The 23626-nt window shown below is 41.1% G+C and overlaps 1 protein-coding gene across 1 annotated transcript in view; it reads left to right on the plus strand.

The window, feature by feature from the left end:
- Positions 1-22841, plus strand: part of RAB3B (RAB3B, member RAS oncogene family) — an 87516-nt gene extending 64675 nt beyond the window's left edge. The window contains exons 3-5 of the mRNA XM_014056427.2: positions 10559-10677; positions 18056-18180; positions 21733-22841. Of these exons, the coding sequence (XP_013911902.1) occupies positions 10559-10677; positions 18056-18180; positions 21733-21920 (432 nt within the window). The 3' untranslated portion in view covers positions 21921-22841. The remainder of the gene's footprint in view (positions 1-10558; positions 10678-18055; positions 18181-21732) is intronic.
- Positions 22842-23626: the final 785 nt, after the last annotated feature.

Here is a 23626-nt window from a genome sequence, read left to right on the forward strand (position 1 = left end):
TGGGCTTGTGTTAGACCTGCACCTCGTCCTGAGGAAGGGGTGGCTGAGTTTTTCCATCTACGTTGCCGAGACTGGGTGGCTGGCTTCTGGCCACCTCAGCTCTCTTGGCCTCCCCCCCCTTCTCTCTGGTGCAGCCTCCTCTCTGCTCGCTGCTGCAGGCGGCATATGGATGATGGCAGCATTTTTTACAATCTCTTGGTACCTGCAACATCTTCTGACTGCACCCACCCGGCTTGTCCGGCTTGCTGAACCCTTGGGGACCTTTTTGGATTGCCATCACCCCGGAGGGGGAGAGAACGGCCTGGGCGCCCGTTGAGGTTGGGCGAATCGGACAACTTGGGGTATCATCTTGGATAGCGCCCGCGCAAGTCATCTCACTGAGGCATGCTGGACTCTGGATGGGTGGGGGCACTTACAACGAGTGCGGAGGCCCTCGGACTTGTCGGTAACATCTACAGTCTGCTCCTTGGTTTGCCCCCTGGTACATCTGTCCAATGGAGGGAGTGACGGAAGATGGCAAAACTATAAGAGGGGACTTAATGTTTCTAATGTACCCCCCCCCCTCTTTCACGATCCACCTCGGCCACCCCGGACTTTAGACTCTGGACCCTTTATTATATCTTTCCAAAAACGAGGTATACCATCTGCTACCACCTGTATACCACCTGTATACCACTGTTGGTGCTCAGCTACCTCAAATTTTTAAGAACTATCTGCACAGTTATTAATCTATACTTGCGCAGTGCGCCAAAATTTTTTGTAGGAATGCGGTGTGAATGGTATGCCTGATTGATGACTGTACCCACTTTTTAACTTTATTACTGTTGTATTTTTTGTGTGTTTTAATTGACCTATGTGGGGAATGCATGGATGAGTGGCTGTATTTGTGTGAGAGGATGATTGATTCGAAGGGCCTGTCGGGAAACGCGGGGGCTATGGGGGTGGGTGGAGGGACTACGGACACGGGAGTGGGCCAGAGCATTACGGTCTTAACAGGGAGGGGCAGATATGGCGGGGACTTTAGGGCTGGCCATTACCGGGGAAGGAGGGCTCGCTACTTTACAGAGATCCCTCCTTCCGGCCCTATGAGTCCCACTCCAAGACCAGATGGCGTGAGTAATCAGGACCCTGGTCTCAGGCTGCTGTTGCTAAATGCCAGGTCTGTAGTTCACAAGGCTCCCCTCGTCCGGGACCTAATTTTAGACGAGAGGGCAGACCTGGCATGTATTACTGAAACCTGGCTGGGCCCGGAGGGAGGAGTCCCCCTCATAGAGATGTGCCCAGAGGGTTTTCAGGTGCTTCATCAGCCGCGACCCCAGTCAAGGGGTGGGGGTGTGGCTATTGTTATCCGAGAGTCTCTAGTACCTCGTAGGATCCCTGCTCCGGAGCTTGTCGGGTGTGAGTCCTTGCTGGTGAAGTTGGACCTCAAGGGTCAAGTGGGCTTGCTGTTAACGTACCTGCCTCCCAACAGCGTTGCAGCAGCCCTCCCCTCGCTCCTCGAGTCAGTAGCTGAGCTGGCAATTGAGTTTCCTAGGCTTATGGTTCTGGGGGATTTCAATTTGCCTTCGCTCGGTGAACACTCTGATGGAGTGCAGGAGTTCATGGCTTCCATGACAGCCATGGGTTTGACCCAAGTAATTCGGGGCCCGACTCACTTGGCGGGTCACATGCTCGACCTCATATTCCTCTCGGAGCAGTGGAGTTGTGATCTTGGTTTGAGGGGTAGCGAGATCTTACCCCTGTCATGGTCGGACCACTACCTACTGAGGCTTGACTTTCGGAGACCAAACCCCCACTGTAGGGAGGAGGAACCGATTAGGTGGTTCCACCCCAGGCGACTTATGGACCCTTTGGGCTTTCAGACGGAGCTTGGCGTTGTTCCTGATACCCTCGCCCGCAGTCCGGCGGAGACTCTGGTTGCTGCTTGGAATTCAGCAGCGGCAGGAGCTCTTAACCGGATTGCGCCTTTACGGCCGATCCGAGGCAGTGGATCCAGGAGGGCTCCTTGGTTTACTGAAGAACTCCGGGAGATGAAGCGCCGAAAGAGACGCCTAGAGCAACGATGGAGATCCAGTAAGTCTGAGTCAGACCGAGCGCTTTTAACATCCAGCATCAGAGCTTACCTTCGGGCAATTAGGACGACAAAAAGAACACACATTGCCTCTCTGATTGCTTCCGCTGAGTCGCGCCCAGCCGCCTTGTTCAGGAGGGATACAAGTGATCCTTTGCAAGGCAGAGCTGAAGATTACGTCCAATTCCTTGCGGATAAAGTTGCTCGGCTTCGGACGGACCTGGACTCCAATTGCGCAGAGCCAGCCGAGGCACCAGGGGAGAATCTGGAAGGACATCACTGGATTGATTTTCAAGCTGTTACCCCTGAGGACGTGGACAAGGCCATGGGAGCTGTAAGTGCCTCCACATGTGTACTGGACCCATGCCCCTACTGGCTGGTCGCTAACAGCAGGGAGGTGACACGGGGCTGGATCCAGGCGGTTATTACCGCCTCCCTTCAGGAGGGGTTCTTTCCCCCCACTCTAAAGGCGGCGGTGGTGAGACCCCTTCTGAAGAAGCCATCTTTGGATCCAGCCGTCTTAAACAACTATCGTCCAGTCTCCAACCTCCCCTTTGTGGGGAAGGTTGTTGAGAAAGTGGTGGCCTTTCAGCTCCGGCGGTCCTTGGAGGAAACCGATTATCTAGATCCCTTCCAGTCGGGATTTAGGCCTGGCTACAGCACGGAAACCGCTTTGGTCGCATTGATCAATGATCTCTGGAGAGCCAGGGATGGAGGTTATGCCTCCGTCCTAGTGCTCCTTGACCTCTCAGCGGCCTTCGATACCATCGACCATGGTATCCTTCTGCGACGACTGCGGGAGGTGGGGGTGGGAGGCACTGTCCTACGGTGGTTCTCCTCTTACCTCTCGGACAGGTCGCAGTTGGTGTTGGTCGGAGGGCAGAGATCGACCCCTAGGCCCCTGAATTATGGGGTGCCACAGGGTTCGGTCCTGTCCCCCCTCCTGCTTAATATCTACATGAAGCTGCTGGGTGAGATCATTCGACGGCACGGGATAAAATACCATCAGTATTGCGCCCTTGTGACCTCTAGACTGGACTACTGCAACATGCTCTACATGGGGCAGCCCTTGAAGAGCATTCGGAGACTTCAGCTTGTCCAGAATGCAGCCGCACGAGCGATCGTGGGTGCACCTCGGTTCACCCACGTAACACCTATCCTCCGCGAGCTGCACTGGCTGCCTATTGGTCTCCGGATACGCTTCAAGGCGCTAGTTGTCACTTATAAAGCCCTTCATGGTATTGGACCTGGGTACTTGAGAGACCGCCTGCTGCCAATCACCTCCACTAGACCGATTAGATCCCACAGATTAGGCCTCCTCCGAATTCCATCTGCCGGCCAGTGTCGACTGGCGACTACCCAGAGGAGAGCCTTCTCTGTGGCTGCTCCGACCCTCTGGAACGAACTCCCTGTGGAGATTCGAACCCTCACCACCCTCCAGGCCTTCCGCAAAGCCTTTAAAACCTGGCTGTTCCGACAGGCCTGGGGCTAAAGAGCTGTTGCCCCCGTCTCGAATGGTATGACTGTTGTGTGTTTTTAAATTATGCATTGTTATGTTTTGTTTTTTATTTTTTGTCTGTACCCCCCTTCCCTGATTTGAATTGTGAGCCGCCCTGAGTCCCCTTCAGGGGAAAAGGGCGGCATATAAATATAATAAAATAAAATCAAAATCAAATCAATCAATCAATCACCTCTGAACCTATTATACCTGTCTTGTAGGCCCTGCACTGGATTCCTGTTAGATTCTGGGTAAAATTTCAAGTGCTAGCCTTAACCTATAAAGACATGTATGGCTTGGTACATGATCATTTCTGTTATGCTGGAGGAAGCATTTGATTATTTTCTCCATTTTCAGAAGGTCAGGGAGATGAATCCAGAAGATCAGTTTTTCCATTACGGGACCAGCTCTCTGGAATGGCCTCCTGTTCAGATGTCCCTGAAATTGTCTGCCATTTGGGGAAAAGTTGAAAACAGAATTTTTCCAAAGGGTTTGGGGGATTTAACACCAGTATTACATGGTTGAGTTTTTAATGTATTTTTAATATATTTTTGATATTTTTGTGCTTTGTTATTTGAGCCATCAAGAATCTATTTATGTTTGCTATAAATTATAAGTCTTATAAATAAATAAAAATAAATACATACAATTGATTGACTTGCTTGAAACGACCATGTTTTCCCGAAAATAAGACAGGGTCTTATTTTCTTTTGACCCCCGAAATAAGCACTTGGCCTTATTTTCAGGAAGGTCTTATTAGTTTTGAGGTGCAGGAGGCAGCGAGTGTGGTAACTTCATGGCTGCTGCTGTGTTGCAATATTTTCAGGAAGGGCTTGTTTTCAGGTGAGGGCTTACTGTAGTGTATGCGCTCAAAAGCCCGATTGGGCTTATTATCCGGGGAAGTCTTCTTTTCAGGGAAACAGGGTGTTGTGAATATGTGTCTTTTAACAACTGAAGGATTGTCAAGATGTGTGGGAGAAAACCTATATGTCAGCTTAGTCTTGCTTTGTTATCTTGTTTGGTTTAGGTGTCTGGCTATCACATCAAATTGATATCTGAGAAATTACTAGATTTTAGAATTCCCTTATATTTATTATTAAAATGAGATTTATTCATTTTAATTCACCACTCATTACAGTTTGGTGTTATAGTTAAGCAGTGGTGAAATTCATTTTTTTTTACTATAGGTTCTGTGGGCGTGGCTTGGTGGGTGTGGCAGGGGAAGGATACTGCAAAATCTCCATTCCCTCCCCACTCCTGGGGGAAAGGATATTCCCTCCCCTGGAGCCAGTCAGAGGTAGTATTTGCCGGTTGTTGGAACTACTCAAAATTTCTGCTACCGGTTCTCTAGAACCTGTCAGAACCTGTTGAATTTCACCCCTGTAGTTAAGGTGTTGACATGGAAACCAAGAGACTGTCAGTTCTAGTCCTGCCTTAGGTATGAAAGCTGGCTGGCTGGCCTTTGACCAGTCACTCTGTCTCAGCCCAACCCACCTCACAGGGGTGGTTGTGGTGGGTAAAACAGGAGGAGAAAGGATTGTTATGTATGTTCACTGCTTTAAGTTGTTTATAAAAATAATAAAGGCAAGATAAAAATCTAATTCATAAATAAACTAAATCCTCTTTTCAGAAAATAAGATAATCCTCACTTACTGCCTTGTTTAGCAATTGTTAGAAGTTATGACTATGTAAAAAAAAACCAACTTTGTGACCAATCCTTGCATTTACAACCATTGTACCCTCCCACAGTCAGGTGATCACCATTTGTGTGCTTTTCAACCAACTTGTGAGAAGCAGAGTTAATGGAGAACTGGTAAACTAAATTGTAAAATTGCTGTCTTGTGATGCTTCCCTTAACAACTGAATCAGAAATGACATCATAAATCCACTGCATTCAAAAGATTTTCTGCTTAGTGGTTGCGGCACTTAGCAACCAAGTTCTGGCCCCAGTTTTGGCTACTAATCAAGGAATACTTATATGGGAAAAAGTCAGATTTCTTTTTCTTTTTCCTTTTTCTAATTACAGAGGTATCAATTATATACTATAACTAATGCATACTAGAGGAATTACTGTACAGTTTTATAACAAATTCAGTCCGCACTTCATGATTTTTGCTGAGGCAAGCACAAGGGATTAGCATAGACTAATTTTAACCAACATGGGCAAATTTGAATTGGTGAAATTATTTTGGTGCCAGAGTGTTAATGTAATACCAAATTAAAATGAAACACCAGAAGTAGGTAACATGTCTAGCAAACAATGGAATCTTTTGTACCACTGTAAGTTAAGAGTTGAATAATTAATTGCTGTGATATGACAGAACAGATTCAGCATAAATGGGCATGTCATTCATATAATTATAAAGATCTATCACAAAGTATTTGTGACGTAGTTTGGGGGTTATGTAAAAATAAGTATGTTTAAAAAGGTTGCATACCAAAACTATATTAAAAATAATAAAAGTAGTATTGGATATAATTGCATATATTGCATGCATTGGAAATACTGTACATGTCATCAGAATGTGATAATCACGGTTAACATAAAGTTACCCTGAAAAGATTTTTTACTCAAAGGGCAACCTTTCTTTTTCTGACAGCAATCATCATGGTTGCTCCTGTAAATGCCAACTTTATCATGGGTTTTTCTTCTTCTCAGAAGAGAGGGATAAGAATTTATATAATAGAAAAGGTTCTGAGCGTGAGAGGCTTTAGCAAACACCTGTTTAACATTCCCATATAAAATGCTTTAAAAAAAATCAGTTTACAGGAATTGAATGAAAGAGCAGCTTTTATTTCTACACAATGCACCACATGGCTGCTTGCTAATCTTCTTGACATAGAATGCAATAGCACAAGGCAAAAGCTGCAGGTAAATTTAGATGTAGTGTTGGGCTTTTAACTTGGGAAAATAAAAGAAAAATGCCTTCATTCCCAAACAGACAGATTAATACATTCTGTATGAAAAGTGGACTTGTCTTTTAAAAGCCACAAAAATTTCTTACTGCAAAACACTAAGATGGATATCAGTCTGAAACATGATGTAAAGAGCCGAGGTGGCGCAGTGGTTAAATGCAGCACTGCAGGCTACTTCAGCTGACTGCAGTTCTGCAGTTCGGCTGTTCAAATCTCACCGGCTCAGGGTTGACTCAGCCTTCCATCCTTCCGAGGTGGGTAAAATGAGGACCCGGATTGTTGTTGGGGGCAATATGCTGACTCTGTAAACCGCTTAGAGAGGGCTGAAAGCCCTATGAAGCGGTATATAAGTCTAACTGCTATTGCTATTGCTATTGCTAAAGAGATGCTTTGTTTATCATGCTACTTGTTTTGCATGGTGTTCAGACTGCATTTGTTGTTACAGAGTGTCATTTGTGGATCATCAGAAACACCACATATCTAGAGAGTCTGTTCCACACCTAGATTGTCCAGGGGTCTGGCAAGAATAAAATTGAACACAGTTTCTATTTGAACCTGTGTAAGAGTAGTGAAAGTTTCAGCTGCTTAATAGGCTAAACATTGCACACATTTCCCCAGAGTTAAAAGAATGTTCTCTTCGCCAACTCCTCAAGGCCTTCTGCATCTAGCTTTTTGCTTGCCACAGCAAAGGAATGAGAAACATTTTTAAATGTCCCTTCTAGTTTCTATTGCACTTCGTCCTCATTAGCTTTGTCTGGTAAAGCAAGTAGTAGACCCTACCTGAAAAAAAAGGAATAAGAGTCTACATCAGGGGTGTCAAACTCAAGGTCCGGGGGCTGGATCTGGCTCGGAGGGTACTTAGATCTGGCCTGTGGAGCCACTCGGGAAACAGCGAAGGACCAGCCTGTCGTGCTTATGCAAGGTCCTGAACTCTGTTTTCGGCCGCCACAGCCTCCTGCAACCCTCTGCCAGTGAAAATGGAGCTCAGGATCCTCTTTTTGTTGGCAGAGTGCTCAGGCCATCACAGGTGCCCCCGACTGGAGTGACGTCGAGCTAGCCATGCCCATCCCGGCCACGCCCACCCCAGCCCTCCAAGGTAAAACAAAGCTCTAATGCGGCCCTCAATGAAATCAGGTTTGACACCCCTGGTCTTCACTGATAACTTTAAGATTAGACTACTGCAGTACATTTTCAGAACTTGCAATTGACTGAAAATATAGCTGCACAGGTGGGTAGATGTTAGTGATAGAAGAGAAGATTTGTAGCTCAGGGTTGAAATGTGGGTCCTTGGTGCTCTGTGAGCTTGCTTATTTTCTTGTAGACATTTTATTACCAAATTAGGTAATATCATCAATGCAATAGGTAGAGACTTCCCTGAAGTCTCTTTCATTACTTTCCCATTGAAATAGCTTCTTCCGAGTCCAATTTAAGCGCTTAAACAAAGCAAGTATCTTGAATTTGGTAAGTTATAATCTGATTTCTTTGCAAGGTGAATTCAGTCGTGATTTGTAAACCATCAATTGTACCAAACATGTGTGAATGTAGCCAATAGTGTATTTCATCAAATCAGGATTTTAAAAAAAGACATGACTTAGCACAATGTGTGAATCCAGTTAATGGGACTTACAGCCAAATGCATATGCAAGGATTTTACTCAGGGGTGAAATTCAGCAGGTTCTAGAGAACCGATAGTGGAAATTTTCAGTAATCGGAGAACTAGCAAATACCACCTCTGGCTGGCCCCAGAGTGAGGTGGGAATGGGGATTTTACACTAACCTTCCCTTGGAGTGGGGAGGGAATGGAGATTTTGCAGAATCCTTCCCCTGCCACGCTCACCAAGCCACACCCACAGAACCGGTAGTAAAAAAAATTGAATTTAACCACTGATTTTACTATAATTAAAGTTAAGGTCATTTCCTGCATAGTTGAATTATAGCTTGTACCAGTAGATTTTTTTCCTTTGAAGCCCTTTTGCAAGTTAGTGAATTTCATGGTATACGGTGTTTGATCAATAAGAACCTTTCAGAATGTTACATCTTCCCGGAGTAGATAGGCGAAAGAGGAGGCTTTCCCATTCATCATGTCTGAGGCAGAGACATTTTTTAAAAATTTAAGATTGAGAAGCAGCAGACTGAAGATAGGTCACATCAGGGGGGGGGGAGCTGCTGTAATACCAAGTGTGTGCTTAAAGATAAGGCTGTTGCTTCCCCTGCTGCTGTTTAATACTTTCACTGTCTGCTGAAAGCTTTGCAAATGGAATATTTTTTTAAAAAGCAATTGTGTTTTTATAAACACTTTGAATGTCTGTAGTGGGAACAAATCAGAGTAGCTGTAAGCTGCTATGGGTGGAGACCCATGTTAGCCTATGCTGTGGTAGCACCTTTTCTGCCTCACTCATTTTATTAAAAGGAATTCACTTTATGAGCTACAGTTCATTTCATCAGATGCCCAGCAAGGCACAGTAGACAAATGGGGCAAACTTTGCCCATAAGGATTAATGGACGCAAGCATGATAACAGGATTTAAAGCAAGGACAAGGTACTTATTGGACCATTTCAAAACCCAGGACACACGGTGGCAAATCTCAAAGTGGTCATTGGGGGCGGGGGGGATGTAAACTTTAACAGCACCAATAAATAAGAGATGGCTGAACTCAACTACAGGTAGTCCTCAACTTACAACAGTTCGTTCAGTGAGTATTCGAAGTTACAATGGCACTGAAAATAGTGACTTATGATTCTTTCACCCTTATGACCGTTGTAGCATCCCTGTGATCAAAATTTAGGCACCTGGCAATTGACTTATATTTATGATGGTTCCAGTGTCCCAGAGTCATGTGATCAGCTTTTATGACCTTCTGACAAGTAAAGTCAATGGGGAAGCCAGTTTCACTTAACAACCAAGTTGCTAACTTAACAACTGCAGTAATTCACTTAACAACTGTGGCAGGAAAGGTCATAAAATGGGGCAAAACTCACTTAAATGTCTCGCTTAGCGACATACATTTTGGGTTTAATTGTGGTTGAAAGTCAAGGAGTACCTTATGTCAGACTATTTCAAAACATTTTAGCAAATACAATGGGGTTTTAACTTGTTATAATTTTTTTTAGACAAGCCTCTCTTTGCATCTGATGAAGTAAGTGGCATCTGGCAAAAGTTTTGCCTTTTAATAACATTTGTTAGAGGGAAAAGTGTGTCTAGACTCCTTGTGATTATAAGGCGCATGGAAAGCTTGAGAACAGAGCAGTGGACTAGAGTGTGAAGCAACCTGGACTACAGCTTTCTAATAATCCCCTTTTACAATACCTTATAGTCAGAGATCATGGGTTCATGAGAATTATAATCCTAAACACCTGGAGGGCACCAACTGTGCTGAACTACAATTTTAAGAAAGCACAATTTGGGAATTAATGGAAAATATGATCCCGCAAGAGCAGTAAACTGGGGAAAACTGATATCTTCCCCAGGGCTATATGTCATAGGATGATGTTCGTCCATTGTGTTCAAAGAGGACCTTGACATCTAACAGGTTGTCAGCTGTCCACCATGTGTCCGCAGGTGGCTGGTAAGGCCTATACGAGCATGAAATGTTCTACCACATGTTGGACAGACAGGTGTGGGCACCATTGTTGCAGCAGCATTTGCAGCTCTGGCTTTGCGGAGTGCTCACTTCTCTTGTGCTATGCATATCATAGGAAAGTATTCATAGAAGGCCCATTTAATGGCTGGATTTATTTATAAGCTTTTCATTGCATTGATACTTGCATGTTGGAAAAAGTGGTGTGATAAATCTGACTGTACTTCAAAGTGAGACCAGAATTATTTCTCTAAATAGAAATTAATGGAATGTTACAAAGGTAACATGCAATGCAATATTATTTGCCTACTTCATGATTTCCCAGTGGGAATTAAATTTTGCTCACGGAAAATAGTTTCCTTACTGGATAACATGAATCTAGTGTTCTGGCAGAAGAAAAACCAAACACACAAAATGTTTATTGTATTATCAATAGGATTAGGCCCAGGAAAAACTCATAAAGCTCATACTATTTCTACTTATTACTTTACTTAGGATACAGCTGGACAAGAAAGGTACAGGACCATCACGACCGCTTATTACAGAGGAGCAATGGGATTCATCCTGATGTATGATGTTACTTGTGAGGAGTCCTTCAATGCTATACAAGACTGGTAGGGACAGTTCAAAGTTATATCTTTTAAAAAAAACAGTTTCAGCAAAGGTGATCATGTATGAGATCAGCTTACACCAAATTTTGTAAGACAGGAAAGGAAATCCAGCTGTTTAACAAATGTTTTGACCTAATTTTATGTTCCTTCATTTAATTATTTTCTTTGATTCTGTCAAATGTGTACAATAATTTCAGATTTCTAGTCCAATTCCATCCTCAGAAAGAGCTACCACAGAATACAATGGGACTTGATTGCAGCAGATAAAATATGCATAGGATGTTGAATGTCCTCAAAGATGCTCCATTAATGCACATCAGTTTTTCTCCCCCTTTTCCTGGACTATTTTGTAGTCCAAATATTCTTCTAATGGCATTCACTGTCAACTCAAGTTCATTTCACAATGTCAATGAATAACATCAGTCCTGCCTAATGTTTATTTATGAGATTTCAGAGCAACTCTAATTATACAGAGTGTGTCTGTATTACCAGAAGCTATACATCATTTTACCATCTGTGTGACAGTATGTTGTCCAACATTCAAACACTGACACAACATTTCTTTGAATATAATTCTGATTCAAAACATTTGGCAGTGATCCAATATACTTGAATACATTTTAGATTTAGATGGGAAAAGGGTGTCTTCCACTAGTCAAAAATCCTGGAACGAATGAAGTCCACTTTTCAGAACCTCTAAAATGTATCGAGATGTCACATCTTGGTGGCAAAGCATGCTTTTTGGTCTAGACATCTTAAGCTAGCAAGTAAGGCCACCATAAAGTCCCTAAATAAGTAAAATCAGCACTCAAATACAGAGCAGACAGTTATTCTGCACAGATTGACCTTAATTCAATGGCTGTCAGAATAGACATGGATAGCATCAAAATATCTTCAAGGAAGTGATCCTTCCCCTCTAGCCTGTCTCTTCAGGATGATCCTGGTAGCTCTAAGCTTATACCTGCCGTTTTTCTTTGCAGAAAAAGCCACTGGGCCATAATAACAGCTGGTCATTTTCACTTGTGGAGAATATTGATGGTACCATGAAGGATCCAAAGCATTTCTGGACATAAAGATAATACTAGAGACTGGAGTTTACCACTTTCCCATTTTATAATTGAAAACAAATGTTTTAAAAATTAGAACCATGCAGGGGTATGAAGGATATGTTTGGTCCTATTGGCGTCAGCAGGGCGAAGATACCAACCGCAATAAAATGAGTAGAATAAAGTATTGTTCTTCTCAACCACAGCCATATTTTGAAATGTATCATGAATACTGTGAAATATTGTTTATAATAGATAACAGCATACGGGTGTTTCAGATTTACGTAAATCTAGGTTTTATTCATTTTGATCTCAACTTATTTACAAATTAATCACATTTATATGGCTGCCCATCTCACAGAAGTGAGTGAAAAAGTTACAGCTATTTGAAATGCAAAAATGACCTCTATTTACACACACAGACACTTCATTTCATGGACCAGAAAGGCTTGGGTAGAAGTTGAGTGCAATATTGCATCGTTCATTAGAGACAAAATCCTCTTAAAATCAATGGGGCTGACTAATGTTAAGTGAAACAATTACCTAATAATGTCCTCCAGGCAGGAGACAGTCATTTCTTAGGGGTGTTTTGGTTTGCATTTCTTCATGAGTAACTTGTTTGATTTAATGGCTTAAAGCAGTGATGGCTAACCATTGTCTTGTGGCATGCTGAAAGTGTGTGCACACTCACCCATAATGCAATGTGTATGCGACCCCTCCCTCCATGCACCCCGCACCCCATGCTTGCATGCCTGATGTCCCCTGCACTCCACCAGCTGAGCTCGGGTGATGGCCCGTGTGCCCACATAGAGGGCTCTGCGTGCCACCTGTGGCACACATACCATAGGTTCACCTTCACAGGCTTAGAAGTTCCATAGAATTACCATAATATAATTATCAGTAGTCCTATATAAAATTATACAAAAATAATCTCAAGTCCATGGCATTCTGTGGGGAGGACATGAAAATCTGTCAGCCTTCTAGGTCACTTCTAGCACCCAAAAATGATAATTTGGTTAGGTTTGTTTGCCTTCAGTTCACATATATAATTTCCATGATAAGGTTCCTGCATAATTATTTTTAAACAAGAAGTCCTCCTCTCTCCTTGACAGCAGAGGATGTAAAAGGCAACAGAGGAATCCTTGGGAAATGGTAATAGGGAATGTTCATCCATTGTCTTTCTGGTCTTCAGACAGCTCTCACTGTGGTAGGAAGGCAATGGCAACCCTAACTCTGTGACAATGCAACACTTCCCAGGCAGCTGATAGCCTTGTTGCTCTTTAAATCGCACCTCCCTGCAATAATTATTTCACATATCAAGGAGTGGTTTTAATTTATGCTTTTTTTCATAAAAAGAGAAATATATTACTTCTTGTAGCAAATTTGTACTGTGCCAGTTCGGATCATGTGCCTGCTGCTGCCCTCAGTAATGTGGTCAGATTGAGTCAAACATTCCCCATCAGTGAGTTTAACAGCATGGTTCTAGGTCAGCAAAACAGCATGCAATATTATTGGAAGGATCTGTCAGCTTAAACTGCACAATTAAATTCACACGTTTCAGAGCAACTTGGGTGATTGCATTTTCATTATGCAAGAATTGGGGAAATCACTGTGTATTAAGAGAGTGATTCTCTAAGAGCTCTTTGTTATGACCATGTTACTGTGCTTTTCTCACTCTTGTGACAGAAGAAACGTATATTGGTATAAGGTACACTGTCTTTACTGTACTGTAGCTGCCACACTACATTTCTTCCTCCCACCTCCACCAATACGTCCCAAAGGAAAAAGCAATCACAAGTTGTTGGCCTGAATGTGCACTGAATATTGTTGAGAGCTCAATCTTTAATTTGGATTACCAGTATTTATTTTCTTAGCCATATTTTTAATACCATATTTCCTAGATGCTTCCCAGAGGCATTTCCTAGAGGCATTTTGCTCCTTGCAAGAGAGTGATAATCCTATGAAATGATTTCATAGATGGTGCCATTTGGAGATTGTCTGAATTCCAACCTCCCTATTCTGAGATGATCTCCACCACCCACTACCAAAAGTCTGGCTTAATGATTGGAAGAACTGATTTTAATTAAATGGCAGAATAAATGAAACTAGAGGGGCCTTGGTGCTTTTGTGCATTTGGATTTTTCATTCCTTTCTTCTTCTCTATGAATTGCTTATGACCATGCAAAGAAACCTTCTCTACCTCAACCCTCCATTCCACATTTGTATCTCCGTGTTACATATTTTTCACACTTTATAATATGCACAGCACATACACATGTCAAATAGCAGCATTGCTAGTAGACAGCTCTATCAATCCTCTGAGAGTTTGCTATTCCAGTGCAAAGAAAAACAGGCCAGGTGTTTACCATCTCTTGTTGACCAAAGACAAAACGGCCATGAAGGCACTGTGATGAATGACTAAATGACAGTGGAATTTCCACAGCAGGCTGTTCAGACCAACAGGAGTGGGTTATCTCTGGGTCATCCCCAGGCTCATTTCAGAGGCACCCTAAATCAGTGATGATGAACCTTTTTGGCACCGAGTGCCCAAAATGGAACGCATGTGCTGGATCGCCGGCAGCCCAAAGACCAGCTGGCTGGCGCACACATGTATGCGTGGTCTTCGCATGCACCAGAGCATCAGAAACCCAAAGTCCAACTGACGATGGCACGCATGCCCACAGAGAGGGCTCTGCATGCCACCTCTGGCATGCATGCCATACGTGTCCTAGATTGTCTCCAAGAGAACTCTTGGATAGGGAGCATAAAAGAAACACCCAAACTAGAACTATTAAAGAAAGTTTCAAAAGTTCCTCAGGGCTGTGGGTGAGGTTGTGGTAATCTGAGTCCCAAAGTCTCACCAACACCAACTTTTTACAGTTTTGGCTGCCAACAAGATTGATGGGTCACTTTCCTCTCGCATTAATGGAAGAAACACTGAAACTGTAATGAGAGTTTCAAAATGGGCTAAAGGTGGTTAAACACATACAGACAGAAACAAATCACGCTTAATCAAATGAATGAAACATACTGGTAACATTCTAGGTTGGTGGTCCCCAACAGTGGTGGGATCCTCCCAATTTAACAACCAGTTTCACAGTTTGAAGAAATCTTCACTTCCCGGTTTCTTCGGAGGAGTAACACAGCTGATTCATGTGGCAATCTGCTCTGCTGCACAAATCAGCTGAGAACATAAAGGTAGGAAAATAGGACGGGCAGGCAGGTGTGGCCATCTGATCGTCGGGGAGAACCGGTTCGCTCCCAGCTGATCATCAGAGCTACCAGTTCGTCCAAATCAGTCTGAACCGGTAGAATCCCACCCGTTGTCCCCAACCTTTTGAGCACCAAGGATCAGTTTAGGGAAAACAATTTTTCCATGGAGCAGGGGTTTGTGTGTGGTTTTGTGCTCTACCTAGATCCCGCGCACGGACAGATGAAGCTTTGCTCACTTGTGAGACCAGTTCCTAACTGGCCACGGACTGGTATCAGTCCATAGCCCAGGGGTTGGTGACCCCTGTTCTAGGTTATGTTCCAGCTCCTTGTGCATTTTTGCTAAAATTATGGCTTTGTCCTGTCCTGTATATTAAGCAGAAGGTGGCCCTGTCCTGAGTGTTAAGCAGAATTAGACCCAATGGAATCAGTGGCATTTAAATAAATCATGACTAACTTAAATCCTACTGATTTCATTACATCTTCCCTAACCATTATTAAATCTTCCTTGAACTCATTGGCCTATTTACACTAACATCAGTGGGAATGTAATATTCAGGAGATGAATGCAAGATGAAAAAAATAACCTAATTAAAAAACCTGTAAAGCAAAAAAGTGTCAAGGACTAAAACGTATTCAATGTTAATAGAACAGGCACTTCACAAGTTGTATCACTCTGTGAAAAGTTCAAGATGTACAGTCAGCTCTGAAGAAGTGCTGAACACCTCATTTCATACCAAAACTAGAAAAATGGGAAGGAATGAGAGAAAAGGCCACGTTCGTTGCTCAATTTAATCATCTCATTATTCAGTGAGGGGGAAAAACTTGGAGATGCAAAGGAGGTAACTATGGCTTACAGGTTATATTGCTCTAATTTCCTTTGCTTTACTGATTAATGCTATAAACCTGTGTACACATAATGGACTAATACAAATATCATATGGCAAACAGACAGAATGCCACACTGAAAAGAAGATAATTGTGCAGAGTAAGGAAGATGACATTGGTAGAAATATGCAGGAACCATTACCTAAACTGAAGCATTTTAAATCACAACAATAAGATAATATTCAAAGCTAGCTCAGGGAGATTCCTCCCTAATTCAATGAAGTACAAGGAAGTAGATAAGGAGGAGAAACTACTGCTTTTAGAGTGACTATTGTATTGAGCATAGCCATTGAAAAAGGAAAGTGTCTTGTGACAAAAATGTACACTTTTAAATTTTGAAAATGTACACTGTGTTTCTATGTCACTGCCGTTTTTGCCACCTCAACTATATAAAATGGGTTGATACAAATTAATCTGGAGATATACCCAGTTACCTGAAAGACTTCCTCTCCTTTTAGAAAAGGCCCTGACTATTTTAATTGTGATAAGAGAAGCAACATTGTCCCCCATTTTGGAGAGATTAGTGAAGCCAAAGCCCAGAAATGTTTTCCCATGATATGACTGGCCCTGTGGAATGTGGGGCAGTATGATATAGCTAAGTACCGGTAACCATTGCACCTGAGTGGGATATAATGTGCCAGTGAGTTGATCAAATTGGAGAAAGCTTCTGTGATTTTTTTTTCAGAAACCTGCATAGATTAGACTTTTGTATTGCTACAATTTCCCAGAGCCAACAAGAAGAAATGTATTATATTCTGCAAACATATAAAATTTAGGCATTTGCAGCATCATGTTCTAAGATCTTTTATTTCCCCATAATTTTTGCACTGAAATAAAATCTGAGACCATAACTAGGAATGTTGAATCATGATATGGCTGCCAAAATACATCTTCGTATATATTACCATGCATAATATTTCTCTTAGTATGGAAAGAATCTTAGTTAATATTTAGCCTTAACATTATTTTAACTATATCTCTGCAACTCATGCAACTGCAAACAGCTGTGAAAAAATCCAAACCTAAATATGTTATGAAATTGTCTGCAATTTTCAATGACTTCTTCAGAAGTAAGCATCACTGAATTCCATATTTATTCTCAGATAAATTTGTATAGGCTTGCCGGTGGGAGAATTCACCATCAACATTAACTATGGTACTAATTACACTTAGAGCTGTTAAAGTGTGAAGCTTAAGAGTATCATTTCATTACCAATGGGTGCTGAAATGCCAAAAAATTGCCATTGGCTCTTCCTAGATTAGTTATTACTATTCCAACATTGATTTAAACTAGGCCCTATCAGCAAGGCTAGTGATAAATATTCAACAGGTGTGCTGAAAAAAATGCATACATTTTGACTGGCTGACACTGTTTTTAGATGAGAGGCTCAGTGTGGATTGACCACTGATAATCAAAAAGATTGTAGAAATGAATTCTATCTTTATCGTGTATGTGATAATGAATAAATGAATTATCATATGTGATAATTTTAAATCAGAAAGCAAACTCCGTCAGCAATCTCAAAGACTCAGATTTTGACAATATAAATAGGAGGAGATATATGGAAATATTCCATTAACTTGGGTCTGTTTAATTCGGTAGAAATTGTTCATGGTAAGTATGCTGGCTAGCTGAAGTATATTAAAATTACAGGGCAATGTGGTTTACTTGAATTAATTCATGTTTTTAACCTTGTGGCTCCCCCTGCAGGATATAAAAGAGTATTTTTGCCTTCGTGATGCCTTCTAAAAGCATTTTCATTAGCTTTTCAAATTCTAAATATAGAAAAGAGAAGGGGTAATGAAGTAAAACATCTTTTAAACCTACTTTTTCCCTTTATTTTTAATATATGCATTATGAATTTAAATGGGATAAATGAACATGATAGCCTATTTCATCAATATTTGAGCCAGGCTTGTTAAAGGAAAGCTTGCAGGTCTGCTAGTTGGAGCTGCACAAGACTTGCCGAATAGCTTGGAAAATAGAGCTCTTCCAATGAACGTATCTTAAGAAACAGTATTCTAAGCTAATTTTATAGGCAAATACTAAGGTGTTGGCTCACATGTAAAGCAATGGGAATTTCTAGAACGAAATGCTTTGTAATAATAGTAACAACAATATCTTTGTAACAACAACACTGGATGTTTTCAAGCTGTTGCTGTTGTTTTGAGGTTGATGGATTTCTGTAGCTACAATTCACAGCAAATCAGATTGTTGTCTTTTTTTTTTTTTACAGGGCCACTCAAATAAAGACATATTCCTGGGATAATGCGCAAGTTATTCTGGTGGGGAATAAGTGTGATATGGAGGATGAAAGAATTATTCCTATTGAAAAAGGAAAACATTTGGCTGAACAGTTGGGTACATGATCAACCTTATCTTATTTTTTTCCTCCTCCTCTCCCTTTCTTCCCCGACCTATAGCCACATTTCATCTTTACCAGCTTTTCCAGATATTATTTATTATCAGCAGACAAATCAGTGTTGAGATAATTTCAAAGCCATATGTCTGTCATTGTGTCTAAGGTTTTTATCCCTCTAAACATGAAAATTGAGTTAGCAATGTTTTCCAGTTCCAATATTTGACTCAAGTAAGGCCTGTAGGAATCCTTTCCCCATTACTTTATTTCACAACAGGCCTTCTTACTGCTTTGTGTTTTCCCTTTCAGATTAAACTTTGTGCCTACCCTTTCCTGTTCCTCTCCTTGTCCAGTATACCTATTAATGAATTGATCCATTTCATATGCCATTATAACTATACCAGCCTTCTGCTTATGCTTCTATTCTGACATCTCAGTTTGTATCAGGGTTCAAGCAGGGGTGGGCTTCAAAAATTTCAGCAACGGGTTCTCTGCTCAGTTGCTGGGTAGGCGTGGCTATGGTGAATGTGGCCTAGTCCTGCACCACGGCAGGGGGGGGGGGTTCACCTTTCCCAGGCTATGGAGACTTTCCTCAAGCCTCTGGGAGGGCGAAAACTGCCTCCCCTGGGCTCCAGAGGCCTTCTGGAATATCCGTAATTCCCCCTCCTCAAGCCTCCACTGTGACCCTTGCACTTATCTCGCATCCAAAACGGGCCGTGTGGAGACTCCTGGGAGGGGCGTTGGCAGGGGTGGGGCATGGAGGGCATAGCCAGCCAGAGATGGGATTTGGAGGTGCTCCGAACCAGCCATAACTTTAGCAATGGGTTCTCCCAAACCTGGACGAACCTGTAGCAGCCCACCTCTGGGTTCAAGTCTTAAACTTCTCTAAAAACTTCTCCTTTCTCTCTCATTACCTAACCCTTCATTCAACCCCACTGTGTACTCTGATGTTTAAATTGTATGTAACTAGATTTCTGTATCTGCAGGGTTTTCTTGTTTTTGTTTATTCTAGTCATGGCTCCAGGATCTTAGTCTGATACTTATCACTGTCTTTCCACTACTTTGCAGCAGATAAGATTACAGTGTCACGCAAATAGGTAATCACTGAAAGCTGACTTGGAAGTACATTGACTCACATAAAAATAAATGCTGGGCTTATGCACCCCACTAAACATGAGATTGCTTAAATACACTTTAATTTCTCATTAAATTTATATGACGCCCATCTCCCCAATAAGGTGATTTTATTCAATAAGCACAGTTGGATTTGCACAATATCGTACCATTGATTTAACAAGGATAATTTCTAAAACTAAGAAGTGAATTAATACATGAAATATAAGTACAGTTGCATCAGAGAAACTGAATGTGCCGTAGAATGCAAAACCAAGGAAGATTAAAGGAAGATCAGGCTTAAAAACATACACATCAGCTTTGGCTGAACATCTCTGGCAAGATTCAAATCACAAAACAGGCCTGAGGAATGTCAGCATCCTGGCAATTATAACAGCTATTTTTCCAGAATTCTTAGGGAAGTAATAGAAGTGATAAACATTGAAACAAGGAGGGAAATTATCAGCAGTATATTTATATGACAATCAATGACTGGTTGTGGGAATTCCACTCCACATATAGGATCTATAGGCCTGAGATATTGCCAAACTGTTTCAGATCTTTGAAGAGTATAGCAGCACAGCTAGAAAAAAAAAGTCACATATTCATTGTCTCACCAAACATTTCCTAGAAATCATGTCACTGATAAAGGTGGCTGTGAAATCCTACAATACATGATTAAATGTTATAGTTTAACAAAATGTGTACATTCAAAGACAGCTACCAGGTCACATTTCAAACATCACAAATTATGTAGGTTTTCGACAAAAACAATTGTCATTGTTTAATATTTTAGTGAAGAACCAGGAGCCTGCAATTAAGTCATGGATGTAAACTTATTAGTAACAATCCCTTTATCAGGAAAGAAAGATACAGTATGTACTATGCTTTGGTCCCATTACCATAGCTGCTACTAAATATTATTACACCTCTCACACGAATTATTGGTACTTATGAACATTTATAGAAAGGCAAAGTGGGAAATAACCACAAGAGAATTGAGATGCAAAGGTATATCTGACAAATCAATGGTGCTCTATGAGAAAAAGACCCCAAACCCATAAATTTCCCACATCATCACAATGGACATACCCAATGGTTAATATATGCATTCCCTAGAAGTATGAAGAAGTAGAAGATTGTTAATTATTCAGCTTCTTAAAAAAAATATGGATTAAATACATCTTGATGTGATCGGAAAGACTCAAAGGTATTTTTTCAAAAGGCAACTAGACTTTGTTTTTCCTTGAAGACATTTTGCTTGTCATCCAAGAAGCTTCTTCCTAAAAGTGAAGAAGCTTCTTGGATGACAAGCAAAATGTCTTCAAGGAAAAACAAAGAAAGTCTAGTTGCCTTTTGAAAAAAGCACCTTTTGGTTAGTGGTTGGATCCGGACCCCGGCGCAGCCAGTATGCTGCGCACAGGGCCGGGCATCCTAGACGGGCACGTGCGCTGCGTGCACATGCGCACACCACTGCCCTGCAACACCCAGCTGCCTGGGGGAGGTCGCGCAAGCGCTGCACACTGTGCACATGCCCGTCTAGGATGCTCAGCCCTGTGCGCAGTATACTGGCTGTGCCAGGGTCCGGAACCAACTACTAATCGAAAGGTGCTTTTTTTCAAAAGGCAACTAGACTTTGTTTTTCCTTGAAGACATTTTGCTTGTCATCCAAGAAGCTTCTTCACTTCTAGGAAGAAGTGCCCATAGATGCCCATAGAACACAGGGGGGTGGATGGGCCAAACGAGCCACTGTACCGGTATGGTGGCCGCGTCTCCCCGCTACTCCCGGTATGGCTGTACTGGGCTGTATCGCCCGGAACCTACCACTGCTTTAGGTCGTCTTCAAGATGTATTTAATTTTGCTTGTCATCCAAGAAGCTTCTTTAGTTTTGAAAAAGTTTCTTAGATGAGAAGTGAAAAAGCTTCTTGGATGAAAAGCAAAATGACTTCAAGGAAAAACAAGTTCAGGTTAAATTGTCCTTTGAAAAAGCATATTTGGGACAACCATGAGCTGAATGATTAAGAATTTCCATAGATTTGGAAAAGCTTTTCTTATGTTATTAGCAAAACTTCAAATTCAAAATCACTTATTAGTTACATTTTACTAGTGAGGATGTTCAGAATACACCCTTATGTTGCACAGATACATTAATGGACTACTGAGCTTCTTATGGAAATCTTGCAGAACCCAAGTAGGCAGAATCTGGAATACATACCCCCAGTTGGACCAGTCACAGATTAAATGCTTTCAGAAACTTTCTTTTATATGGTGTGAGACAATGACAAACCATCTTACATCCTCTGAACCTGAGGTGTTGTTCTTGTAAGAAACCAGCTGCTTATGAACTGAGCAGAAGATTTAACTCTAAAGTAGTATGAAGTGCAACCTTGGGATAAGCTGATCACTGATTTCTCTTACTTTGCTCCAAAATAAAAACTAGGGTTTGATTACTTTGAAGCCAGTGCGAAGGAGAATATCAACGTGAAACAGGTCTTTGAGCGTCTTGTGGACATCATTTGTGAGAAGATGTCAGAGAGCATGGAATCAGAAGCTTCAAAGGCTACTGCTGGGAAGAATGTGCGGCTCACATATCAGCCACCACCACTGCAGCAGAAGTGCTCCTGTTAGTGCCTCAAAATTCAGTAGGAATTTTTTCTCTGATGAAGGAATGTTTTCTCATCATTTACTGTCTTTAGAAAGGGATGTGTCTGTTCTGGTGGAACTACTGTAAGTACATTTGTTCAGTGTCCACAAAAATCCTGTAACATATTCTGCACTATGAATAAAATAAAAAGTGGCTGTAAGTGCTAGCATTTCATTGAGAATTTATCTTAAGATTTAATATTTTATAGTGTTAACCCATTCTGAATTATGCTTGGTGTTTCTAATAATTTTATTAAAAATTGAGCCAGATAACATGAATTCAAAACACTTCTGGATCTGTTCATTAGAAGTCACTGCTAAGATTGAAGTATGGTTTAAAATAAATAGCATTTAGCTGTAATGAAGATATACTTTGGCTGCATGTTGATAAAAGACAGACACAAGTAACAGAATTATTAGCAAGTGCAGTAATGATTTTAAGATGCTGAATTGCTCCATTTCTTTCATTTTATTTTTTGGCAGTCTTTCCAACCCTATTCCACCACTCAGTCTCCAAATACTTCTGCTTATTTGATAATCAGTATCTCTGAACTCAGTGGTAATTATTAAGAAATGTAAGGAATCTTGATATAAATAAGGTTACAATGTTCTCTTCACCATTATTAGAAGAAATTCAACTGTGTTTAATGAGGCTTATTCTGTTAACCTAAATAAAATTATACATAACATTTACATAAACATATACAATGTTCATTTCATTTCAGCCATTGTATGGAGTGTAAGTAAAACAAAAATCAGTAATTGTGATTTTTTTCTCAATTTGGAATTATTACAAAAAGTTTTATTTTCTTGTATATTTATGATATATTACAAGATACTAAAAGTGCTTGTAGTGTATTTGTTGTTCTTGATAAGTTTTTGGCAAAATAAAATGTTATTTGGTAACTACAGGTTATTTTATTCATTTAAGTTGCTGATGAGTACAAATAATTATCCAAATATAGTAAGTAGGAAATTCTTTCAAATGTATGGCTATGCTCCAGAGTAAAATTCTTTTCTAAAACTGCTAGGTAGAATAAACAAGGAAATTCAGGCAATGTTAAGTATATTATAATTTATATACCATGTTAGGGCTGTAAATCATGTTGAATTCTACAGATGGCTGCCATGCTAACACCAAAGGAGAACTTATTTTTCAAGTATCACCTATGAAAGAGAAACTTGCTAGATCAATCTCAATCCCTGATGTAAAGAATTTGATTTGTTATAAATACTGATGATGCTGAAAATTGGGAAAAGTGACAAGGTTTGAGTTTCTGATATGAAAACTCCTGTTGGTGTAGATTAGAACAAGGCAGGGAAAGCATGCATAGCATAATTTCTAGCATTTGTTGCAACTTCTTCACCAGTAGCGACAATGTTCCTGTGTAACAAACATCACGTTGCTTATGTCTCTTTGCACTGTTTTGCAGTTTTTTTGAGGTTCTTTCTACTCATCAAATCAGGTCCCATTATCTTTTGAGTTACACTGGTGACACAGACAGATAAAACCTCAAGCTCCTTTGTGGAATTTTCGCCAAAGACATGTATTTCTTAATTGGGTATTAACAAAAATCTGGGATTTTCAGATACAGAAGAAAAATACACTGCTTGAATTGACTTAACTATACTATGGTTAAGAAAAACCTTACTATGAAGCCTAATATAAATAAAAATATAAATATGAAATA

This window comes from Thamnophis sirtalis, unplaced genomic scaffold (genome assembly GCF_051295495.1).
Source record: "Thamnophis sirtalis isolate CommonGarterSnake01/CBP01778 unplaced genomic scaffold, rThaSir2_p1.2 scaffold_7, whole genome shotgun sequence".
Lineage (NCBI taxonomy): Eukaryota > Metazoa > Chordata > Lepidosauria > Squamata > Natricidae > Thamnophis > Thamnophis sirtalis.